The sequence below is a fragment of the Arvicanthis niloticus genome, unplaced genomic scaffold (assembly GCF_011762505.2).
Source record: "Arvicanthis niloticus isolate mArvNil1 unplaced genomic scaffold, mArvNil1.pat.X S10, whole genome shotgun sequence".
NCBI classification, from domain to species: Eukaryota; Metazoa; Chordata; class Mammalia; order Rodentia; family Muridae; genus Arvicanthis; species Arvicanthis niloticus.
In genome coordinates, this window is record NW_023044982.1 from 213,296 (window position 1) to 235,047 (window position 21,752).

At 42.0% G+C, this 21,752-nt stretch overlaps 1 protein-coding gene across 1 annotated transcript; it reads left to right on the forward strand.

Moving 5' to 3' along the window:
- Positions 1–3,282: 3,282 nt before the first annotated feature.
- Positions 3,283–5,507, forward strand: LOC117696083 (preferentially expressed antigen in melanoma-like protein 7). The gene is given in 3 exon segments (XM_034486675.1): positions 3,283–3,608; positions 4,070–4,660; positions 4,940–5,507. Coding segments are annotated over 3 exon segments (1,485 nt in total).
- Positions 5,508–21,752: the final 16,245 nt, after the last annotated feature.

The following is a 21,752-nucleotide window of genomic DNA, read 5'->3' on the forward strand; positions in this document are numbered from 1 at the left end:
GCCAGCTTGATCCACATAAAGAGTTCCCCATAAAGCCAATTTATCAAGCCAAACCAAGTCTCCAACAAAATAAATGGATTACTGACAAAATTATTAAAATTCCTGATTTAATCATGTGTGTCCAGTAAGACAGGTCAATGACAAAGTTTTACTGTCAGAAGTGAACCATGGAGGTCAACTTCAAACTCAAATGCACATGCAAAGGGAACATGGAAACTTAAATAAGCCACAGATTTAAAAATTTTTTAATTAAATTTTTTATTTTTTGAAATTAACAATATAATTACATCATACCCCCAATTTCCTCTCACCACATCATCCCACATACCCCTTGCTCTTTCAAATTCAGAGCCTATTCTCTGTTTCTTTCTCTCTCTCTCTCTCTCTCTCTCTCTCTCTCTCTCTCTCTCTTCCCCCCAAAACATAAATACAACCTGCTCACAGGCTGCAAAACATTACTTATAGGTAAACCTTGAACTCATTATCTTTGCTTCTCTCTCTTTTTTGGATATTTTATTTATTTAAATTTCAGATGTTATTCCCTTTCCCCATCACCCTTGAAACCCCCTATCTCATCCCCCTCCTCCTGCTTCTTATGAGGGTGAACCCCCACCCACTCCTGCCTCCCCACCCTTGCATTCTCCCACACTGGGGCATCCAGCCTTCACAGGACCAAGGGCCTCCTCCATCCTCCACTACATATATGGCTGGAGCTGTGGATCTCTCCAACTGTATTCCCAGGCTGGCTGCTTAGACCCTAAAAGCTCTGGTTAGTTGGTATTGTCACTGTCCATATGGGGCCACAAACCCCTTCAGCTCCTTCATTCTTCTCTCTAACTCTTCCATTGGGGACCCCATGCTCAGTTCAATAGTTGGCTGCCAGCATCCTCCTCTGTATATGCAGACTCTGGCAGAGCCTCTCAGAAGACAGCTATATTTACACTCAGAAAACACACACTAGAAAACCCTCACACATTTGAGTATATAAACACACACTAAACAATTCAATCAGTAGACTCTTCACTTTCTAATTTACTATTTTTGAGTTCACACAATCAACTATGATTCAATACATCTACCACAAGAAGAACCAATCACAAAGATCCAGTAGATGGAATCTTGCGCTTAGGGGTGGGGCTACATAGGTTGGGTGTGGTATAAAAGGGTTAAGACACTCAGAGTTCTGGAGTCTACAGTCTTTGCCTGACCTCACTGGGAATAGGACCTCTCTCACCAGTATCCTGATCAGGTAAGTCACTTGTCACTCTCCTCTATCAGGAGGCCTCTCACAGTCTGGACAGGCATATTACTAATTCAACTACATTTCAAGATGCTGGATTTAAAATAAAATAGGGCAAATTCATATATATATATATATATATATATATATATATATATATATATACATATATATATATATATGTATATATATATATATATATATATCGAAAATGATGGTGATGAAAATGATGATAATTTGCTTCTATTGGGTTTGGTGTTAATGAGAAATTCACATTGCACTGGAATTTTCATGTTAATAGGTTCATTTGAGTACTATTAGGAGATGTGGTCTTGTCCCTTCTTCTAACCACATGGGAGCCAGTCTTCCCCTAATGGTCTTCAAATGAAGACATAGAATTCTCAGCTCCTCCTGCACCATGCCTGGCTAAGGTGAAGAGAATCAGATTAATTGCATTGACAAAGGAATTCTCAGCAAAGGCCAGCATAGACTTTGTCCTCTGGCTTACTATCACAAAGAGCATTTTTATCAATTATAGCAAGCTTAGAAAGGAAAACCACAAAATATATAGTTTAGGTAATAATAAAGGGGCACCAGGACATGGAATAGAATTTGATCCTGTGCTTAGGAGATTAAGAGAAAGTGGTGATCTCAGAGCAAGATCCCACCCAGCTAAACTTATTTTTTGTGTGTGCAGTCAAACAAGGAGTAGTTTGGACTTTTAATCTGGAAAGAAATATAATCTAGAAATGGAGGGCACATGTGTAATCCAGATTTTGAGGCTGGAAGACACACTCTTTTGATCCAGATCTTTAGGAATAGTGACCATGAACAAACTAGGCCCAGGCATTGTGGTATATATCTTTAATTCCAGGAGACAAACCCAGCCATATTCAAACCACCACAAACCCTACTACCAAACCATTTCCTATCATATGTTATTTGAAATCTACTACTCAGGAGAGGTGTGAAAGTATAATATGTAGCTTAACTTTCCCCAGAATCCTCCTTACTCCTCCTCCAAAATGCTGATAATAGAGGCTCCTACTACCACACCTGGCATCTATGCAGTATTTTACAAGTAAAGTGCACTAGCCAGGTGTTGTTGCTAAAACAGAGTATTCTAATCCTCCCAGTGACAGTTAGGACCATGGCGAGGGGGGGTGGGCAAGCCTAGACTACAAAATGAGTTCCATTCAGGTTTTGAACTGTGCCCAATTTCACTGTAGCCTCCACTCTAGGCAACAACATATTTTAAAAAGAAAACAAATCTAGATGGTTTTCCTAAAGTCATTCTTTTCCTAGACCTCAATGAACATGGGAAATCCCCTTCCTTGTAGCCCCCTACACTGGCATCTCCACCTCAGACTCACAGTCTTTCTGGATGCTCTCATTCAGTCATGGCTGCTTTGAGGACCCATGAGGTTTGGCTTTACATTTCAGACAGAGTCTTTCAGACACTTAGGCACCTTTTTTTTTTCCTTCCTTCCTGCCTTCCTGCCTTCCTTCCTTTCTTTCTACATTTCTTTCTTTAGTTTTTAGTTTTCCATACAAGGTTTCTTTGTATATCATTAGTTGTCCTAGAACTAGCTCTGTAGACTAAGCTGGCCTCAAACTAACAGAGATCTTCTTGCCTCTGCCTTCTGAGTGCTTAGAATAAAGGTATGTGCTACCACTACACAATGGCAATCCATTCTTTGAGGAACTTGAAATATGATCAGTGCATGTTTTGTCACATAAAAGATGCTGATCAGATTGCTTGCCCCTGATCAACCTTTCCAAAAGGGAATGAGATTCAGAGGAGCAACGACAAGTGGTTGTTACCTCATATGCCAATGGTTAGTTTGTGCACTGATGCAGATTCTTGTGAGAGACCCTATACGTAGAGAGTGATAAGGGTTTGGTTTTGTGACCACCAGATCTTACAACAGGACATGCTGAGTTCCACACTGTGGCCAAAGCAGAGACTCTGGCACTTTGGTGATTCCTTGATGCAGGGATTTACAGATTCCCAAGACATATCTTGAAAACTGGATTTCTGAATGCTTCAACAGGTCCATTCTGACTGAAGATTCATCAAGATGAGCTTCCAGGTCCCACCCACACTCCAGAGCTTGGCAGTAGAGAGCCTGTTGAAGAATGAAGCCTTGGCCATGTCTGCTCTGCAGAAGCTGCCGAGAGTGTTCTTCCCACCACTCTTCAAGGCAGCCTTCATTGGCAGACACACAAAGATACTGAAGGCAATGGTGGCAGCCTGGCCCTTTCCCTGCCTCCCTGTGGGGGCACTGATGAAATTCCATGACATGATGATATTGCAAGCTGTGCTGGATGGTGTAGACATGCAGCTGACAGGAAATTTTCACCCAAGGTAAGCAATAACCATGTAATGCCAAATGGCTTATATTTAAGTGTAGGGAGAAGGACATCTGGGTTCATGAAGAATGGGGTCAAAGGTGTATCAGAGGCTTCTGTTGGCATCATCTTAAAGAGTCCTGGACAGCTGTTGAGTCCTTGTATCAAATGTCCATTAAGTATGCAGTACACCTTGGAACCCATGTAGCTACATGACCCTGTATCTCTACCAAGTAATAGATATAGGAGCAGCAGAAGTCCAGAGTAACAAATGGAGGAAGCAGGGCAGATCTCCAAATGCAGTTAAGGCCCTTGCCCAGCAGGCTTGAGTTGCTATATGGAGACCCAGCACTGGAAACTTACATCTATAGAGGACAGACAGACAGAGTACAAAAGCTAGCAGCTAACAAGAAAGATGTCTAGAAAAAGCTGGCTAATGGCTAATCCTCCTTAAACTTCTACCTGTTTTACCCACAGAAGACAGAAGCTTCAAGTGCTAGACCTTAGGTATGTGCACCATGACTTCTGGGATGTTTCAGCTGGACTAGTCGATGGAGACCACTCAGCAGAGACTGTGTGTGAAAAGCAAATACCAACACGCCCTCATCGATATGCACTGAGGCAACGTTTGAAGGTGGTCACTGACCTTCACCTTGAGTTTGATGTGGATGAATACCAAACTTATCTCTTGCAGTGGGCACAGGAGAGAAGAAGTTCCCTGCACCTGTGCTGTGTGAAGATGCAGATAAGTGGATTGTCTATGTACACCGTCAGGAAGGTCTTGAAAATTTTCCAGCCAGAGTGCATTGAGGAGTTAGAACTGAATACAGGGTGGAATCTGTCCACATTGGCAGGCTTTGCACCTTGCCTGGGTCAGATGAAACATCTTCGTAAACTCCTTCTAACAGTAGTCCATGAGAATCTCTTTAATTTTCTAATTACGTCAACAGACACACAGGAGAAGAGAGTCACCAAGTTCATTTCTCAGTTCTCCAAATTCAACTGTCTCCAGCATCTCAATATGATTGGTGTCTACTTTCTTGAGGACCGCCTGGATGAATTGCTTCGGTAAGGAAGGAGGAAGAGCTCTTTTTGATTCTACAGCAAACGTTCCTTGTTTCCCATATAGATGAGTGGCCATTGTAGATTTAGCAATAATGATCAAGTCTTATCATGATGGCCACTGTTAACAACCTAGAATGGTGTGACCTGAGTGGAAGACTCCAACAGGCTGCACTGGATGCTCACTGCCATCCCACAGGGACACTGACCCCAGATATGTGGTTTCCCCTGCTCTAGGTTAGCCCTGTCACTCTATGCCAAACTGATCTCACTGTCTCTCTTCAGGTGTCTGAAGACCCCATTGGAGTTCCTGTCCATTACTCTCTGCAAGTTCTCACAGTCAGACTTGGATTCCTTTGCCCAGTGTCAAAGCCTCCATCATCTCAAACATCTGCATTTGGCAGGTATCAATTTGTATGATCTGAGTCTTGTGCCTCTCAGAATTCTCCTAGAAAAAGTCGCAGACACTCTGAAGACCCTGGAATTAGAACATTGTAGAATGACAGACTCTCAGCTCAGTGCACTTTTCCCTGCCCTGAGTCAGTGCTCACAGCTCATCGAGGTCTATTTCTATGACAATGACATCTCCATGGCTGTCCTAAGCAACTTTCTGCATCACACAGCTGACCTAAAGCAGCTGAATGTCGAGCTTTACCCTGCTCCTCTGGAGTGCTATGAAACTGGTTTTGTTGTCAGAGAAGAGAAATTTTCCCAGCTTTCTTCTGAGCTTATGAACATACTTTGTACTTTAAGGCAGCCCAAGTCTGTCTCTTTTGCCTCTCAGTTATGCCTTCAATGTTTACAGCGCTGTATCTATAACATGGAGACCAGACTTTGCCATTGTTGGCAGTAAATAGAAGAGGGTTGCTTTTGGTTACTAAGAAATGAAACTCTAGGGACAAGTCTATGACCAAGGGGCTCCTGAACACATGTCTTTGGATATTGTTCAATGTGTTGGAAACAAAGAGGCTGACCTTGACATCTAGAGAGTGGAAATATGAGGAGAAATGACTAATGGAATCATTCATGCATTTCAAGATGTGGATCTGTCCAAGACTAGATGTTCAACCAGTCACTTGTGTATTTAATTCTCAAAATGGACTATAATTGTATAGTAGTCATGGTTAGTTAAATAAATAAATAAATAAATACCTGTTATTAAAACTCTAGGTGGAGGTGGCTCAGTAGATAACAGCACTGCCTTCTCCTACCAGACACCTGACTGTGATTCCTGACATCCACCAGGCATTTCACAGCCATCTCTAAATATAGTTCCAGAGGCTCTGGCTCTGATACCTCTCTTGCCTCCTCAAGAACTAGACACATGCTTGGTACACAAATATAACATGCTGGCAAAATCCCCATACACAGTGTGTGGTGTTCTGTTCTTAGAGGGATTTTACTTCTGCAGAAAGGTTCAACAGGTGCTGCCTTTCCCATCTTTACAATATTTTAGAAGCCAGTTTTCAGAAGAAGGCATTTGAAAGTTAACCCTGGAGTTTGAGATGGCTCCTCAGTAGAGAGTACTGAGGACCTATGTGTGATTCCCAGCACCCACATGGCAGTTGCTAACTCTAACTCCACTTCCAGGGACCTGATCTCCTCTTTTGGCCTCAACTGGCAATACACAGCTGGCATGTATTCACACAGACACACCTTCACATGAGTGAAAATAAAAATAGTTTAAAAGGAAAAAAATAAGTATGTGCAGCCAAGACTGCTCAATGTGCAAAGAAACCCATAGCCAAGCTTACCAATTTTGAGTTTGATCCATGCATGAAACCCACATGATGGAAGGGGAACATTGACTCCCAAAATTGACCTTTCACCTCCATAAGTCTGCAATGGTGGGTATGCTATGTAAAGTGCAGGCATCCACATAAAAATATATGGTAGTAGTCCCAGCATTGTAGGTGAATGCTGAGTTCCATATACCATGAGAGACTCTGAAGCACCTCCTTCTCACTTATAATGTGAACAAAAGTAAAAAAAAAAAAACGTGAACTGAAAAGGTCCTAAAAGATGGCTCAGCAGTTACAAAGCACATGATGTTCATGCAGGGAGCCTCGGTTCAGAGAAGGCATCTGTGCTATGATGGAGACTCTTTCCTAAGAAAGCTAGTACTTCTTTTGGCATGTGGCATTATGTGTTTAGTATATATGTATTATAAAAATCCTTAGTATTTTTAAATGGAGAACTGAGAAGGCTATCTGGCCTCAAGCTAGTCTTTAATAGATGATCTTTCTGCCCCACCCTTATAGGATCACAGCTATTTACTACAATGCTTAGCAGAATTTAATAGTTTTCTATGCTGAAGGAAGGGTTTGAGTGTGTGCAATGTGCATGTTTGAATGCCTATGTGCAGTCTGGAAGTCTAAAGCGCACCCCCAAGCCTTGCATCCGTGGAAGATAAAACACGAGACGCAGAGATCCGGTAGTTACTGCAGACGAGGCTTTAATCTGTAATCCACACGTGGAAAACGCGGAAGGGCTGAGCTGTGGAAGGGGCCTGGCTTAAATACAGTCTAGAGTGACGTATTCACTTCTGATTGGCTGTTCGCTCACCACCCAACATTCAGTGACTTTTGGCGGGCTCTCTGCCTTTGCATCTGCGCAGATAATTGTTTACTTCTGGGAAAACACAAGGCTAGCGCCAACTTGGGGTGGCAGATTATATTGCGGCTCCCTACACAGAGGTAGACACTTTTTCTTGACCCAAGCTTTTTGAGACAGTGTCTCTTATTGAACCTAGAGCTCACTTCTTTGGCTAGCCTGTGGCCAGTAATCTCCCCAGCATATATAATGTTATGTTGACTTATGCATGTCTGGAATGTGAAGACTTTAAAGAATGAGGAACACTGCAGTGTAATGCTGCAGACTTTAGTTTCAGAGTAGGTTGCTACACAAATGTAATAAAGAAAACAATGATACAAGGGAAGTTGTTTGAGTTCAGAAAAACACAATCAAAGAACATGTAAATAAACATCAATAAGTACGTATTAAATACAGAGCTTTCTTAGGATAGACCAATTTAAATACAATTTCCTGGCACATACTGTAGATTATATCTGGAAAAGCAAGGTACAAGGCCCTGTCTAGATTCAGGGTACACTGAAGACAGCACTCAGCATATCCTTTTACCAGATTGGGTTCTATAGCTATTTCCATAATTCAACAAGAATAAACCTGTCTTCTAAACTAAACACAGATGTTTGTTGCAGAAGATATGAAATCACATCCAAGCACAATACACTTTAGGTAACAATACAATCCAGAAAACCGAATACACTTTAGGTAAAAGGTACTGGGCCTTTTTTTCCTAGAGCCTCTTTCACAATTCCCCAAGACACTCTTCTCTCTGGCTGTGGAGAGAGAGACAGGGACAGACAGAGAGACTCATGAATAAATTTAGATTTATTTATGTGTATGAGTGTTTTGGGTATTAATAATGTACATGTTCTACAAGGATGCTTTGTTCTTATAGAGGTGAGGTGAGGGTGTTGGATCCCCTAGAACTGGAGTTAAAGATGATTGAGCCTCTATATGGATGCTGATAATCAAACCCAGCTCCTCTGGAAGAGCATCCAGTGCTCTTAATCACTAAGACATCTCTTTAGCCTCCACAGTTCATTTTTTAATGATGGCTGTGTGATCTGGTGTTGATACTGTTATGGTGGTTTGATGTATAAACCATCCTTATAGTAGCAAAGATTGACCTGCCCAACAAGACATTAAACAGAGGTCTGGGGAGGTCACCTGAAAGAGAGCAGTGTGTGTGAGGGGGGCAGGCAAAATGCAAAGAAACACAGCTTGTCTATAGGCTGATCAAACAGTAATTTTTACTTTTTCACACAGGGGTTATATACAAGAAAGGCAGGATGTAGGGAAGAGGATGATGGAGGAATTTAGGTGTTCAGAGAGAGTACAGATATCTTCCACAATAGTGTATCAGCTGGGTGAAGGTTCAGGGGACAGGACACTATGACTCTGCCTATGATTCACTTGTCCTAATCTAAGTTGGTACTATCTACCAAGGTCACCTATCTACAAGGTCTATGACTAGAGCCTGGCAACTATCTACCAAAACTGCTTGTTTACAATAGCTTCTAGGTTTTGTAATAGCTTCTAGTGTTTTTCCACAGAGACCCAAGACTTGGTGCTAGCAGGCATGCATGTTAGGCCTACCACTCTCTTCAGGTCTATGGCTGATTCCAGGCCTTCAGTGTATAGACAGAGATGTCCCTGACAAAAGATGGTTTGACTGAGCTTGTGTTGTTGATATTGTCTTCTGTTAATGGTATTTCATGAATTGGGCCAGTGACCTTTAGATACCTTTTAGAAAATGGGCATTTGTCTTCCACCAGTGTGATGGATGTTAAGACTACAATTCTAACCTCATGTGTGTAGTGTTCTCTGTCTCTCTCTGTCTCTCTCTGTCTCTCTCTCTCTCTCTCTCTCTCTCTCTCTCTCTCTCTCTCTCTCTATCTCCCCACATCTCTCTCTTTCTGTATGTGTGTGTGTTTACTCCATTGTGAGTATTGATTTATCCATGTCATGATGTGTATGTAGACACCAGAGGACATCTTTTGCACTTTTGTTCTCTTTTGCCACAGTAGGGATCAAACTCAGGTCCTTTGGGTTTGTATGGCAAAGGCTTTCATCCACTCAGCCATCTCTTCTGGCAATTTCTTATTATTGAAATTTTGAACAGAAGTGTTTAAATAAATGAAAAATCAGAAAAATGTGGAAGTTGACAAGTGTAGAAAGATCATTATTGGCTACCTAGTCAGTTTGAGGCCAGCCATGGACACATGAGACTCTGACTTAATAAAATAAAAATGGTTTTTATACTCTAATACTTGAAGTTGTGAGCCTTTAAATTCATGACAAACCTATTCATGAGAATAATATGGTGGACATGTCTTTCATTTCTGCATTGAAGGCAGCGGTAAGCCAGTTTTTGATTGGAGGCCAGCTGTGTCTACATATTAAATTCCAGTGCCACAGGATGAAGCTCTGCTCCAACTAACAAAATCTGCACATGAAAATTTAAAATCATCTCTATAGAATGCCCAACAACCCATTCCTGATTCAATTCATCATTCATTTTGCCCAGCTCATGGGTGGCAGCGTTTCATGAAGATAAGTTTACTCACATATAAGACTGATTATTTAGTCTCAGCATTTGAACACAAATGGAATAACCTACTGTTATAAAATGGTGTCACTCCAAGGCTGAAAGATACCATATTCTTTGAAACTACATAACAGAACAGGGCATAGATTGACCTTGAAAACATTCAAGCTAAGCTATAGCAAGTCAAGCATAGTGACACATGCCCACAATCCAAGTACATAGGAGGTAGAAGCAGGAGAATCAGGAGTTCAAGACCAGCGTGGACTACAGATTGAGACCATGTCTCAAAAGAAAAATAAGACCAAAATAATGACTTGGGTCAAGGACATGAAACCAACACTAGACCAATGAAGAACAAGACCTGTTGGCAAAAGCCTTAATCTAAGCTACTCAGTAATCCTCCAGCTACCCTGGAGGCTGAGGCAGCAGGATCACAGAGACATATGAAAAATTCTTTTAGAAACTCACTACCACAAAGGATAACTTAAAAGAATTTTTTTAAACAGGAGTTTATGTAGGCATGATGATGCATCCCTTTAATCCCTAACTGGAGAGGCAGAGGCACATGGATTTGTGAGTTAGATGACAGCCTAGTCTACATAGAGAAATTTAGGATGATCACTGCCATGTGGCAAGAAAATGAATAGATTTTTTGTTTTGTTTTGTTTTGTTTTTTGTTGTTGTTGTTTGTTTTTTTTTTTGAGACAGGGTTTCTCTGTGTAGTACTGGCTGTCCTGTAACTCACTCTGTAGACCAGGCTGGCCTCGAACTCAGAAATTTGCCTGTCTCTGCCTCCCAAGTGCTGGGATTAAAGGCATGGGCCACCACTGGGAATAGATTTCTTAGAATGGCTTACAGGCTGTGGTTCAGCTAATTCAACTATGGCTCTCTACCAACTGAAATTCCAAGAGTCAGTAGTTATTCAGTCCATGAGGATAGATGTCTCAGGTGTTCAGTACATGCTGGAATTCCAAAGAAGTGCTTCTAATGTCAGTGAAGGAAAGGACTTACTAGCAAGAACAGGCAGGCAAAGAGGAACCCTCCCTTATCTATACTCTTTATGTAGACTGCTTGAAGAAGTTATTGCCCAGATTAAAGATGGAACTTTGTACTTATGTGTAGGCATAAATTTTTTGCAACCTACTTTTAACAAGGCTTCTACCTTCTCCTCTAACTCAACACCTAGAAGAGTAGTGGAAGAGAAAAGTTGTTAGGGTGTGGGGGAAGTAGAACTATTCAGCAATAATTCTTTGGCAGCAGTTCAGTTCCATAGTAAACTATGACTCAGCACCTGCAGACAAGTCCTCTAGGTAGGCAGACAGCAGGCATGAACCAGCAGCTAAAGTCCAGTCTTTTTAGCAGGCAAAGACCAGGCATGAACTGGCAGTAATTCAATCCTGAAGAAGCCACCAGGCTCTAAGACCTGCCTGAGGTGAGGCTACTAAAACAGCAAGCTGCCATGGGAGCCTCATGAGCAGTTCTTGGGTGAGTGTCTTTCAATGGTGATATTATCACAAGTTGAGCTCAAGAATGCTGTATAAGTCAAAACAATACAAATATGTTGTTAGGGAAGAATATCATACCAAGATGGAGCAAACTAAACCAATGCTCAGTGCTGGTCTCCCACTGTCTGTTACACTCCTTCATCACATGTACTTTCACATGCTTGCTATATCCAAATATCCTCTCACCTGTGTCTGCTTCAGTAAAGCATTCTTTCACATGTCAGCTTTAGCAAGGTATCCTTTCACCTGTGTGCCCCAGCAAAACATCATTTGACATAACAAACTTTCCAAAGAAACTAGTTTGGACTTCATCTATGAACATCTAATTTTTGATAAAGAAACCAGAAACACACAATGGAAAAAAGGAATGCATCTTCAAAAATGGGACATTCTAACTACACATCTGCATGTAGAAGTCTACAAAGAGCTGCATAGTTATGATCCTGCACAGAACTCAGATCCAAGTGGATTAAGGATCCCATTACACCAGACTCACTATACCTGATAGGAAAGAAAACACATCATACCAGAAGACAAATTCCTAAAGAGAACACAATCATGCAGGCACTAAAATTGCCAATTAATAAGTGGGGCCTTATGACTGTAAGACAAAGGAGACCATCAATAGTACAAATACCAGCCTACAGAATGGAAAAAAGATTTTTTTTTACCAACTCCATATCCATAGAAAGATAGTGTCTAAAATATATAAAGAACACAAAAACCTAGACATCCACAAATCATACAAGCCAATTAAAAATTGGGCAAAGATCTAAACAAAAGATTCTCAATAGATGAATCTCTAATGGTTAAGAAACATAAAGAAATGTTCAATGTCCTTAGACTTAAGGGAAATACAAATCAAAACAATTCTGAGATTCCATCTTACACCTGTCAGCATGGTTAAGATCAATAGTACAGGTGACAAGCCAAGCTGGAGAAATATGTGGAGCAGAGGAAACACTCCTTCATTGCTGGTGGGAGTGTAAAGTTGCACAGATATGATGGAAATCAATATGATATTTCCTCAGAAAATTGGGACTCAATCTACCACAAGACCCAGCTATACCACTCTTGGGAATATACCCAAAAGACACTCCATTCTACCACAAGGATAGTTGTTCAACTGTGTTCATAGCAGCTTTATTTATAATAGTTAGAAAGTGAAAATAATATAAATGTCTGTCAACAAATAAATAGATGAAGAAAATATGGGGTTCCCAATGGAGGAATGAGAAAGGAGACTGAAGGAGCTGAAAGGGTTTGCAGCCCCATGAGGAGAGAAACAATACCAACCAACCAGAGCTCCCAGGGTCTAAACCACCAGCCTGGGAGCTCTTAGAGAGGGACCCATTGCCCGAGCTGTATATGTAAGGGAGGATGGCTGTTATGGCCGGAGCTGCCTCACACTTGGGGGCCAGAAATGTTGAGAAATGTACTACCCCACATTTGGGTGTCAAAATGTCTTGGACCATTTTGTCAATGTTGGGACCCAAACTGCCAAAAGCCTTGGGGGCTAAGTTGTTAGAGCTCGCACTGCCCCAATTTGTTCCAGTCTGTGGGTTGGGGCTCAATGAGAAATAGTGAGGACAGACAAGAGGAATGGAGACCAGACAAAGTGTGATTCAATCCCCTTTATTTTTCAGTCTCTCTTCCTAGTCCAAGTCCCAAGTTCCTAGTCCCTAGTTCCTAGTCCCTAGCGCCTCCGAGTTCCAAGTTTCCAGTTCCAAGTTCTCTTCCAAGTGCCTGCTACCTAATGCCTAATAACTAACTCTAAGTTGTATGGCCTAACCTAATTACTAATTCCAAGTTGTATTCTATAAAGTGTCTGATTCTCTTTTACTCCAAATTGTTCTGAACTCTCCTGTCTGCCTCTCGCCTTTTATATGTCTCACTTCTAAGCCAGGAGACAATAATAAGAGGGAGGCAATAAGAGGAGACAGTAAAGGAGACTTGACCACATACTCTGATTTGTCTCCATTCTTCATGTCTCTTCTCCTTCTTCCTCCCACGATCTCTCTTGCTAGACCCTGAACCAAGTGTAGGGCAGAAGGGTCCACAACATTTTGGCTCCCAAGCATGGGGCAGCTCGGGCTGGGACAGCATAGTTCTGAGAATGAGTCAGCTCAGGGTTTATAGAACTGTTTCTTATGATTGACCTGAAATAAAAAGCAGAGAATGTCACTGTTAAAGGACCTTTGGCATGGTCTTCATCATGAATCTCTTCTGGAGTTTTGGACCTGTGCTGGATGCTATGGCATGCAAAATATGAGAATCATTTGAGGGCTTTTATCTTGAGACTTTGATTCTGAGGATGTAGCTTAGTTGATATGGTATCTCTAGTGTGCACAAGCATTGTTACAGGAGGCAGGACAATAGTTGAAAGTTTGAGTCTAGCCTGGGCTACATAATGAAACCAGGTCCCACCAATACTGAGAGATGTGGTCCAGTGTCAGAGAGCAGCTTAGCAGTAAGACTTGAAGGATCAGGCACCATGAGTCTTCATCTTCTGTTCACAAAGCCTTCATTCCACTAACTGCAACAAGGACAGCCCTTGCAACCATCCACCTCTCTAGATTCACCATGTCCAACCCAAAACCATAACCACTGCTCCAAAGCAAATATTAAAGTTTTTAAATAAAAAGTAAAAACAGATGCTGGGTGTGGGTTTGGCACCGGGGTTAATGAAATAGGGCCACTGACCTTAACAGGGAGCAGACCTCAGCACAAACTGACTCCATGGTGGAAGTTCCATTCAGGCCAAATAAGTCAGCATGCAGAAAGTACTATGAGCCAATACAAAAACAAACCTAATCCAGTATACTCCATAATTATAGGAAAGTCTCTACATGTACTACCTTTGCTTTTGGCTTCTGTTATTCAGAATCTGGCTGTTATTTTTTATTGGATATTTTATTTACATTTCAGATGTGATCCCCTTTCCAAGTCCCCACCAACACCTAGGAACCCCATATCTCATACCCCTCCTACTGCTTCTATGAGGATGTGCCTCCACCACCAGCCCACTTCAACCTCCCCACCCTCGAATCCCCCACACTGGGGCATCCAACCTTCACAGGACCAAGGACCTCCTCTCCCACCTATACCCAACAAGGCCCTCCTTCACTACATATACAGATGGAGCCATGGGTCCCTCCCTATGTGTTCCCAGGCTGGTGATTTAGACCCTAGGAGCTCTGGTTGGTTGGTATTGTTGCTATCCCCATGGGCCTCAAACCCTTTCAGCTCCTTCAGTCTTCTCTCTCACTCCTCCCTTGGGAAACACATGGTTAGTTCAATGGTTAGCTGTGAGCATCCTCCTTTGGATATGTCAGGCTCTAGAAGACCTCTAAGGAGACAGCTATATCAGGCTCCTGTCAACATGCACTTCCTGCCATCCACATCAGTGTCTTACCTTTGGTAACTTCACATGCAATAGATACCCATGTGGAACAGTCTCCAGATGACCCTTCTTTCAGTTTCTGTCCCATGCTTTGTCTCCCATGAGTATTCTGTTATTCCTTCTAAGAAAAACTGAAGCACCCACACTTGGTCTGCCTTCTTCATGAGTTTCATGTGGTCTGTGAGTTGTGTCTTAGGTATTTCAAGCTTTTGGGCTAATATCCAATTATCAGTGAGTGCATACTATGTGTGTGTTCTTTTATGATTGGGTTACACCACTCAGGATGATATTTTCTAGTTCCATCCATTTGCCTAAGAATATCTTAAATTCATTGTTTTTTAATAGCTGAGTAATATTTCATTATGTAAATGTACCACATTGTCTATATCCATTCCTCTGTTGATGGGCATCTGGGTTCCTTTCAACTTTTGGCTATTATAAATAAGGCTGCTGTGAACATAGTGGAGCATGTGTACTTGTTATATGTTGGAGCATCTTCTGGATATATGCCTAGAAATGGTATAGCTGAGTCCTCAGGTAATGCTATGTCCAATTTTCTGAGGAACCGTCAGACTGATTTCCAGAGTGGTTGTAGCAGCTTGCAATCCCACCAACAATAGAGGAGTGTTCCTCTTTCTCCACATCTTCACCAGCATCTGCTATCACCTGAGTTTTTGATCTTAGCCATTCTGACTTGTGTGAGGTCGAATCTCTGGGTTGTTTTGATTTGCATTTTCCTCATGACTAAGGATGTTTAACATTTCTTTAATGGAAGTACATTATCCTAGAACATGGTGTTTGTTGTTAAAATATCTTGAACACCAAGTATAGGCTGGGTAATAAAGACTTTCTATTGGCTTAAAACCATGTCTGCACAGTTTTTGTCTGGAGAATACACAATAAAAGAGAACTCAGTTTCCCCTCTTGTATACTCTGGTGGTCTCAAAGTCAAACGCTCATCATGCTCAAAATGTAGAGTCTCTCAAAGAACCAACACAGACACAATTTACCTTTATCCCACCAGGAACTAAGTCCTACTTCTTTGAATCTCACTCCCTTTTGGAAAGGTTATTCGGGAGAAGGAATGATGGAGCAAGGGGCTCATTCTTCTATTGCTGGTAGAAATAAACATATACTAATGCTTTGTAAATGAATTCTGCAGTTTCTCAGGAAACTGGAAATAGTTCTATCTCAAGACCCCAATATACCACTCCAGGGCATGTACCCAAAAGATGCTCCAACATCCCACAAAGACACATTCTAAGAACAATGTTCATGCCGGGCAGTGGTGGCACACGCCTTTAATCCCAGCATTTGGGAGGCAGAGGTGGGCAGATTTCTGAGTTTGAGTCCAGCCTATTCTACAGAATGAGTTCCAGGACAGTCAGGACTACACAGAGAAACCCTGTCTTGAAAAAACAACAACAACAAAAAAGAACTATGTTCATAGTAGCTTTATCCATAATAGGCAGAAACTAGAAAAAAAAACCTAGATGTCCCTCAACTGAAGAATGGATGGAGAAAATGTGGTACATCTTTACAATGGAATACTATCCAGCTATTAAAAACAAAGATATCATGAATTTTACAGGCAAATGAATGGAATTTGAGAACATCATCCGGAGTAAAGTTAACCCAGTCCCAAATGGACAAACATATTATGTACTCATTCACAGTCCATAAAATACAGGTATCACATTACACTCCACAAACCCGAAGAAGCTAAACAAGAAGGCCCAAGCAAGACAACATAAATCACACTTAGAAGGGAGAATAAAACCGTCATAGGAGGAACATGGAGAGAGAGAATTGAGAGGGAGGAAGGATGCAGAGAGGAATAGGGGTTCAGAATAAGGTATGATGAAGGATAGGAGAGATGGCCAAATGACCATGAAAATGAATGAAAATCTGCAGCTGACCAAGGTGAGGATACCAGGGGCTTCTCCAGGATGACGTAAAGGCTGGAAACAAAGGAGGCACACAGGAAGCAATGGGGGTTACCTTAGCTGTGACCCACCACATTGGGGACATGGAACCTGAAAAGGCCACCTCCTGTAGCCACACTAGAATCCAAGTGTAGCAATAGACACACCAACTCAACCACAAAACTTTCAACTCAAAATTTATCCGGTGTACAAGAAATGCAGGGACAGGGAAATGCAGAGACTGAGGGAATGGCCAACAAATAATCAGCCCAATTTGAGACCTGTCCCAAGGGCAAGCACCAAGCTCTAACACTATTAAAATGATACTGTTATGCGTGCAGACAGGAGCAAGTTGTTCTCTGAGAGGCTCTCCTCAGCAGCTGATCCATACAGATACAGACACCCACAGCCAAACAGTGGATAAAGCTTGGGGACTCTTATGGAAGAACAGAAGGAAGGATTGTGGACACTGAAGGGAATAGAAACTCTACAGGAAGACCAACAGAGACAGCTGACCTGAACCCTAGGAGCTCTCAGAGTCTGAACTATCAACCAAAGAACATACATGGGCTGGACCTAAGCCTCCAAGCATGCACACATCTAGTAGATGTGCATTTGGTCTTAATGTGGGTCCCAAACAACTGGAGCAGGAGCTATTCCAAAAGCTATTGTCTGCCTGTGGGATGTGTTATTCTAGTTGGGCAGCCTTGTCTGTCTTCAATGGGAGGGGAAGCACTGAACCTTGAAGTGCCAGGGTTGGTACATACCCAGGGAGGTCCTACTCACTCAGAGAAGAAGGAGGGACTTATTGGGGGAAGAAGAGTGGGAGTGGGTGACTGGGAAAGGGGAGTTAGCAGGACATAAACAATAAAATTAAATTCTAAAAACAAATGAAACAAAAAATGAAATGAGGACTCGAGAGACAGCTCAGTGGTTAAGAGCACTGACTGCTCTTCTAGAAGTCCTGAATTTAATTCCCAGCAACCACATGGTGGCTCACAACCATATGTAATAGGATCTGATGCCCTCTTCTGGTGTGTCTGAAGACAGCTACAATGTACTTAATAGAACAAGTAAATAAATAAAACAAATGAATAAAATTTTTTTTTAAAGAATGAAACAACAAAAAAGAGAAAGAGACAAGCTGGCACTTCTTCAGAAAGACATCCACAAAGTTTTCTCTTACTTCTTAGTGTACTCCACCCTGCAATATAAGTTGGACTTTATCCCTATGCCTGTGGGAAGAAGCAATGAGCTCATATGTGTCTGTGTGCCACCTGAGCAGTCCCGCAGACCTGGAAGTTCTGTCCCAGATGGGCTCAGAATGATTGAGGATTCTCCATTGGCCTTCTCCTCGAAGCTGTTGTCCTGCCCTTTGACCCCATTTTCACTAAGACAGCATCACATGTGACCCACCTTGCCTGAGCCTCCCTGTCCTGCGCCAGCTGACACCTGACCCCATTGCATATACCTAACAACCTAAACAACCATGCTCATCTCAACTCCAAATGTCAACATTTGCTTTTATTTTCATTTTTCTGTATCTCAGCCAAATTGTGACTCGTTTTAATCCAGAGAATATAAAGAAATGTTCAGCATGCCATCTTGTGATGCTTTTATCCTTGGATATTAGCTGAGGATGGACTAGGTTCCTTTGGAGTCACTGAATCATCACATTTGGATTCCATGGCAGGACACTCAAACCAGCAAGTGCCTGCAGCCTGGATTCACTGTAGAGGGCTGCTCTCTGCAGTGTCTAGTCTGAGACTCTTAAGATTGTTAAGGACCATTAGAGTCACATGTCCCTTAATTAGTCACTGTCTTTCTGTCCTAGGGAGTGAAGGATAAAATTTCTCAACCCTCACCATGTTGGTCCATATAGAATCCTAAATGGTCCATGGAACTGACTGATCAAATGTGCACCACTAAGTGACAGATATTAGGGATGTGGAAAATTCAGGAACACCTTGATCACCCATTCTTAAAGGAAGTCATCCCCTGACTTTCTCTGCATACAAGAACCATCTAGGACCCCATGTGGATGAGCAGGGTAGGGATAGAGTACTCTGGTCCTTCATTCCTTTGGATTAGAAATATGTTATTTTTAGGGAACCTATGAATCAAATGGTGTTTTAAAGCCTTAAGGATCCCAGACTAGGCATTGCAGCCTTCAGTCATCTACAGTGACTGTAGATGAAGAAGCCCACCTTCATCCAATATCCAGGGATGACAGTAGCCCAAGTTGCTACATAGGACATTCCTTTTGTCTCTCCAGATTAAAACTATTAACAATTTGAGTGAGTGAGATACTGAAATAAAATAAAAGCAAATGTTGACATTAGATGTTGGGGTGAACATGAAAGCATGGTTGTTTAGGCTTGTAAGGTGAAGGCAGTGGGACCTGGTGTTCAATGTTAGCTGGGGCAGAATAAGGAGATCTAGGCAAGAGTGCATCATATATGATATTGTCTTTGTGAGAATGGAGTCAAAGAGCAGGACAGCAACTTCTGGAGGAAGAATACTAGAGAATCTTGGCCTTTAAGAGCCCGTCTGAGAGAGGGCTTCTTGGTGTGCAGGACTGCTTGAGAAGCATGCAGTAATAGCTGGAGGTGTCTTTCTTCCTATTCCCACAGTCATGGTAAGAGGATCCAATCTGTATTATAGAGTACAGAATGCTAAATAGTAAATGACAACTTTGTGGCTATCTCTCTAAGGAAGTACCCTTTTGTATTTTGTTTGTTTGGTTTTATTTGGTTGGTTGGTTGGTTGGTTGGTTGGGTTTTGGGTTTTGCTTTTTTTTTTTTTTTGAAAAATAAAGACTATGCATATAGCCCATGCTATCCTGGAATTCCTTATGTAGTCCAGGACAGCCTATAATACCTGGAGAGCTACCTACTGTACCTGATGCATGCTGAAATTAAAGGTGTATTGCCACACCTGGAAGAAAAGTTATGCCTAACAAGCCAGAAGCCCTGAATATTGATCTCAGCACTATGACATAGTGATCTAAGAAAAGCATGGAAAGAAAGATCCCATGGGGGAAGTGAAACCAGTGTCTGGGGTATTGAAGAAAAACAATCTGCATCCTGCTGACTCCTCTATGTTCTCAGAGAACATTAAGAATGGGAACTACTCCTTCCAGTCTGGGCCAGAGCACTGAGCAGATCTTGGGTGGCAGCTCTGTCCCCAACCTCCAAGAATCCAGAGGAAGCAGGGATCCCAGGCACTCGAACTCAGGCAGGATCTTAGGTAAGCAGACAGCAGGGCCCGCCCTAAACAGGGAGTAACTGGGAACCAAAAGGACCCAGGAAGTCACTCCAGGCCTGGAACACTGGTTCCTTCCAGTCTGGGCCAGAGCACTGAGCAGATCTTGGGTGGCAGCTCTGTCCCCAACCTCCAAGAACCCAGAGGAAGTAGGGATCCCAGGCGCTCTAACTTGGACAGTGTCTTAGAAACTAGTTCCCAGATCTGAGGCCTGGATCAGACCTCTGCCAGGTCTGCTGTTGTGTGGACCCCGGATTCCACCTGAGACATACTGCAAGGTCCACCCAATCCAGAGCCACAGAGGAACAAATGAACACAGAGCTTCAGACAACATATCCTGAGATATTCTAGAGGAGACACTGCACCCAGAACAGCAGACACCTAGCTGGACTACTACCTTGGAGGCACCATATCCTGAGGCATCCTAGAGGTACCACTATAATCAGTACAGCTGGAAAAGATCACAGAGACATCTGGACCCTAGGAGATCAGACACAAGCTAGATAACTAGAAAGACAGGCTTCAGTCAGAGACAGCAAGTACAGGCAGCACTAGAATTAACCAGATGGCAAAAGGCAAGAGCAAGAACATAAGCAACAGAAACCAAAGTTACATGGCAATCATCAGAACCCAGCTCCCCCATCAGAGCAAGCCCTGAACACCCCATCACACCAGAAAAGCAGGAATCAGAATTAAAATCACTTCTCATGATGATGATAGAAGGCTTTAAGAAAGACATAAATACGCTCTCAAAGAACTTAAGGAGAGCACTGGTAGACAGATAGAAACCCTTAAAGAGGAAACACAAAAAATCCCTTAAGGAATTGCAAGAAAATGCAACTAAACGGGAAAAGGAATTAAACAGAACCATGCAGGATCTAAAAATGGAAGTAGAAACAATAAAGAAATCACAAAGGGACAATACCCTGGAGATAGAAAACCTAAAAAAAAAGATCAGGAGTCATAGACACAAGTATCACCAACAGAATACAAGAGATGGAAGAGAGAATCTCATGTGCAGAAGATACCATGGAAAACATTGACACAACTGTCAAAGAAAATGCAAAATACAAAAAGCTACTAACACAAAATATACAAGAAATCCAAGACACAATGAGAAGGGCCAAACCTAAGGATAATAGGTATAGATGAGGGGGAAGACTCCCAACTTAAGACCAGTAAATATCCTCAACAAAATTATAGAGGAAAACTTCCCTTACCTAATGAAAGAGATGTCCATAAATATACAAGAAGCCTACAGAACTCCAAATAGTTTAGACCAGAAAAGAAATACTTCCCGCCATATAATAGTCAAAACATCAAATGTACAAAACAAAGAAAAAATACTAAAAGCAGTAAGGGAAAAAGGCAAAGTAACATATAAAGGCAGACCTATAAGAATTACACCAGACTTCTCACCAGAGACCATAAAAGCCAGAAGATCCTGGACCGATATCATACAGACCCTAAGAGAACACAAATGCCAGCCCCAGACTACTATACCCAGCAAAACTCTCAATCATTATTGATGGAGAAACCAAAATATTCCATGACAAATCCCAAATTCACACAGTATCTCAACACAAATCCAGCACTTCAAAGAATAATTGGTGGAAAACTCCAACACAAGGAGGGAAACTATAACCTAGAAAAAGCAAGAAACTAATCTTCCAAAAGCCTTAAAGAAGGTAGCTACACAAACATATCTCCACGGATGTTAGCCCAAAAGCTTGGATTGGTGAAGACTCAACCCACAGACCACATAAAGCTCATGAAGAAAGAAGACCAAGAGTGGATTGCCTCAGTTCTACTTAGTAACGAGAAACAAAAATGCTCAAGGGAGCAAATAGGGAAACAAAAACAT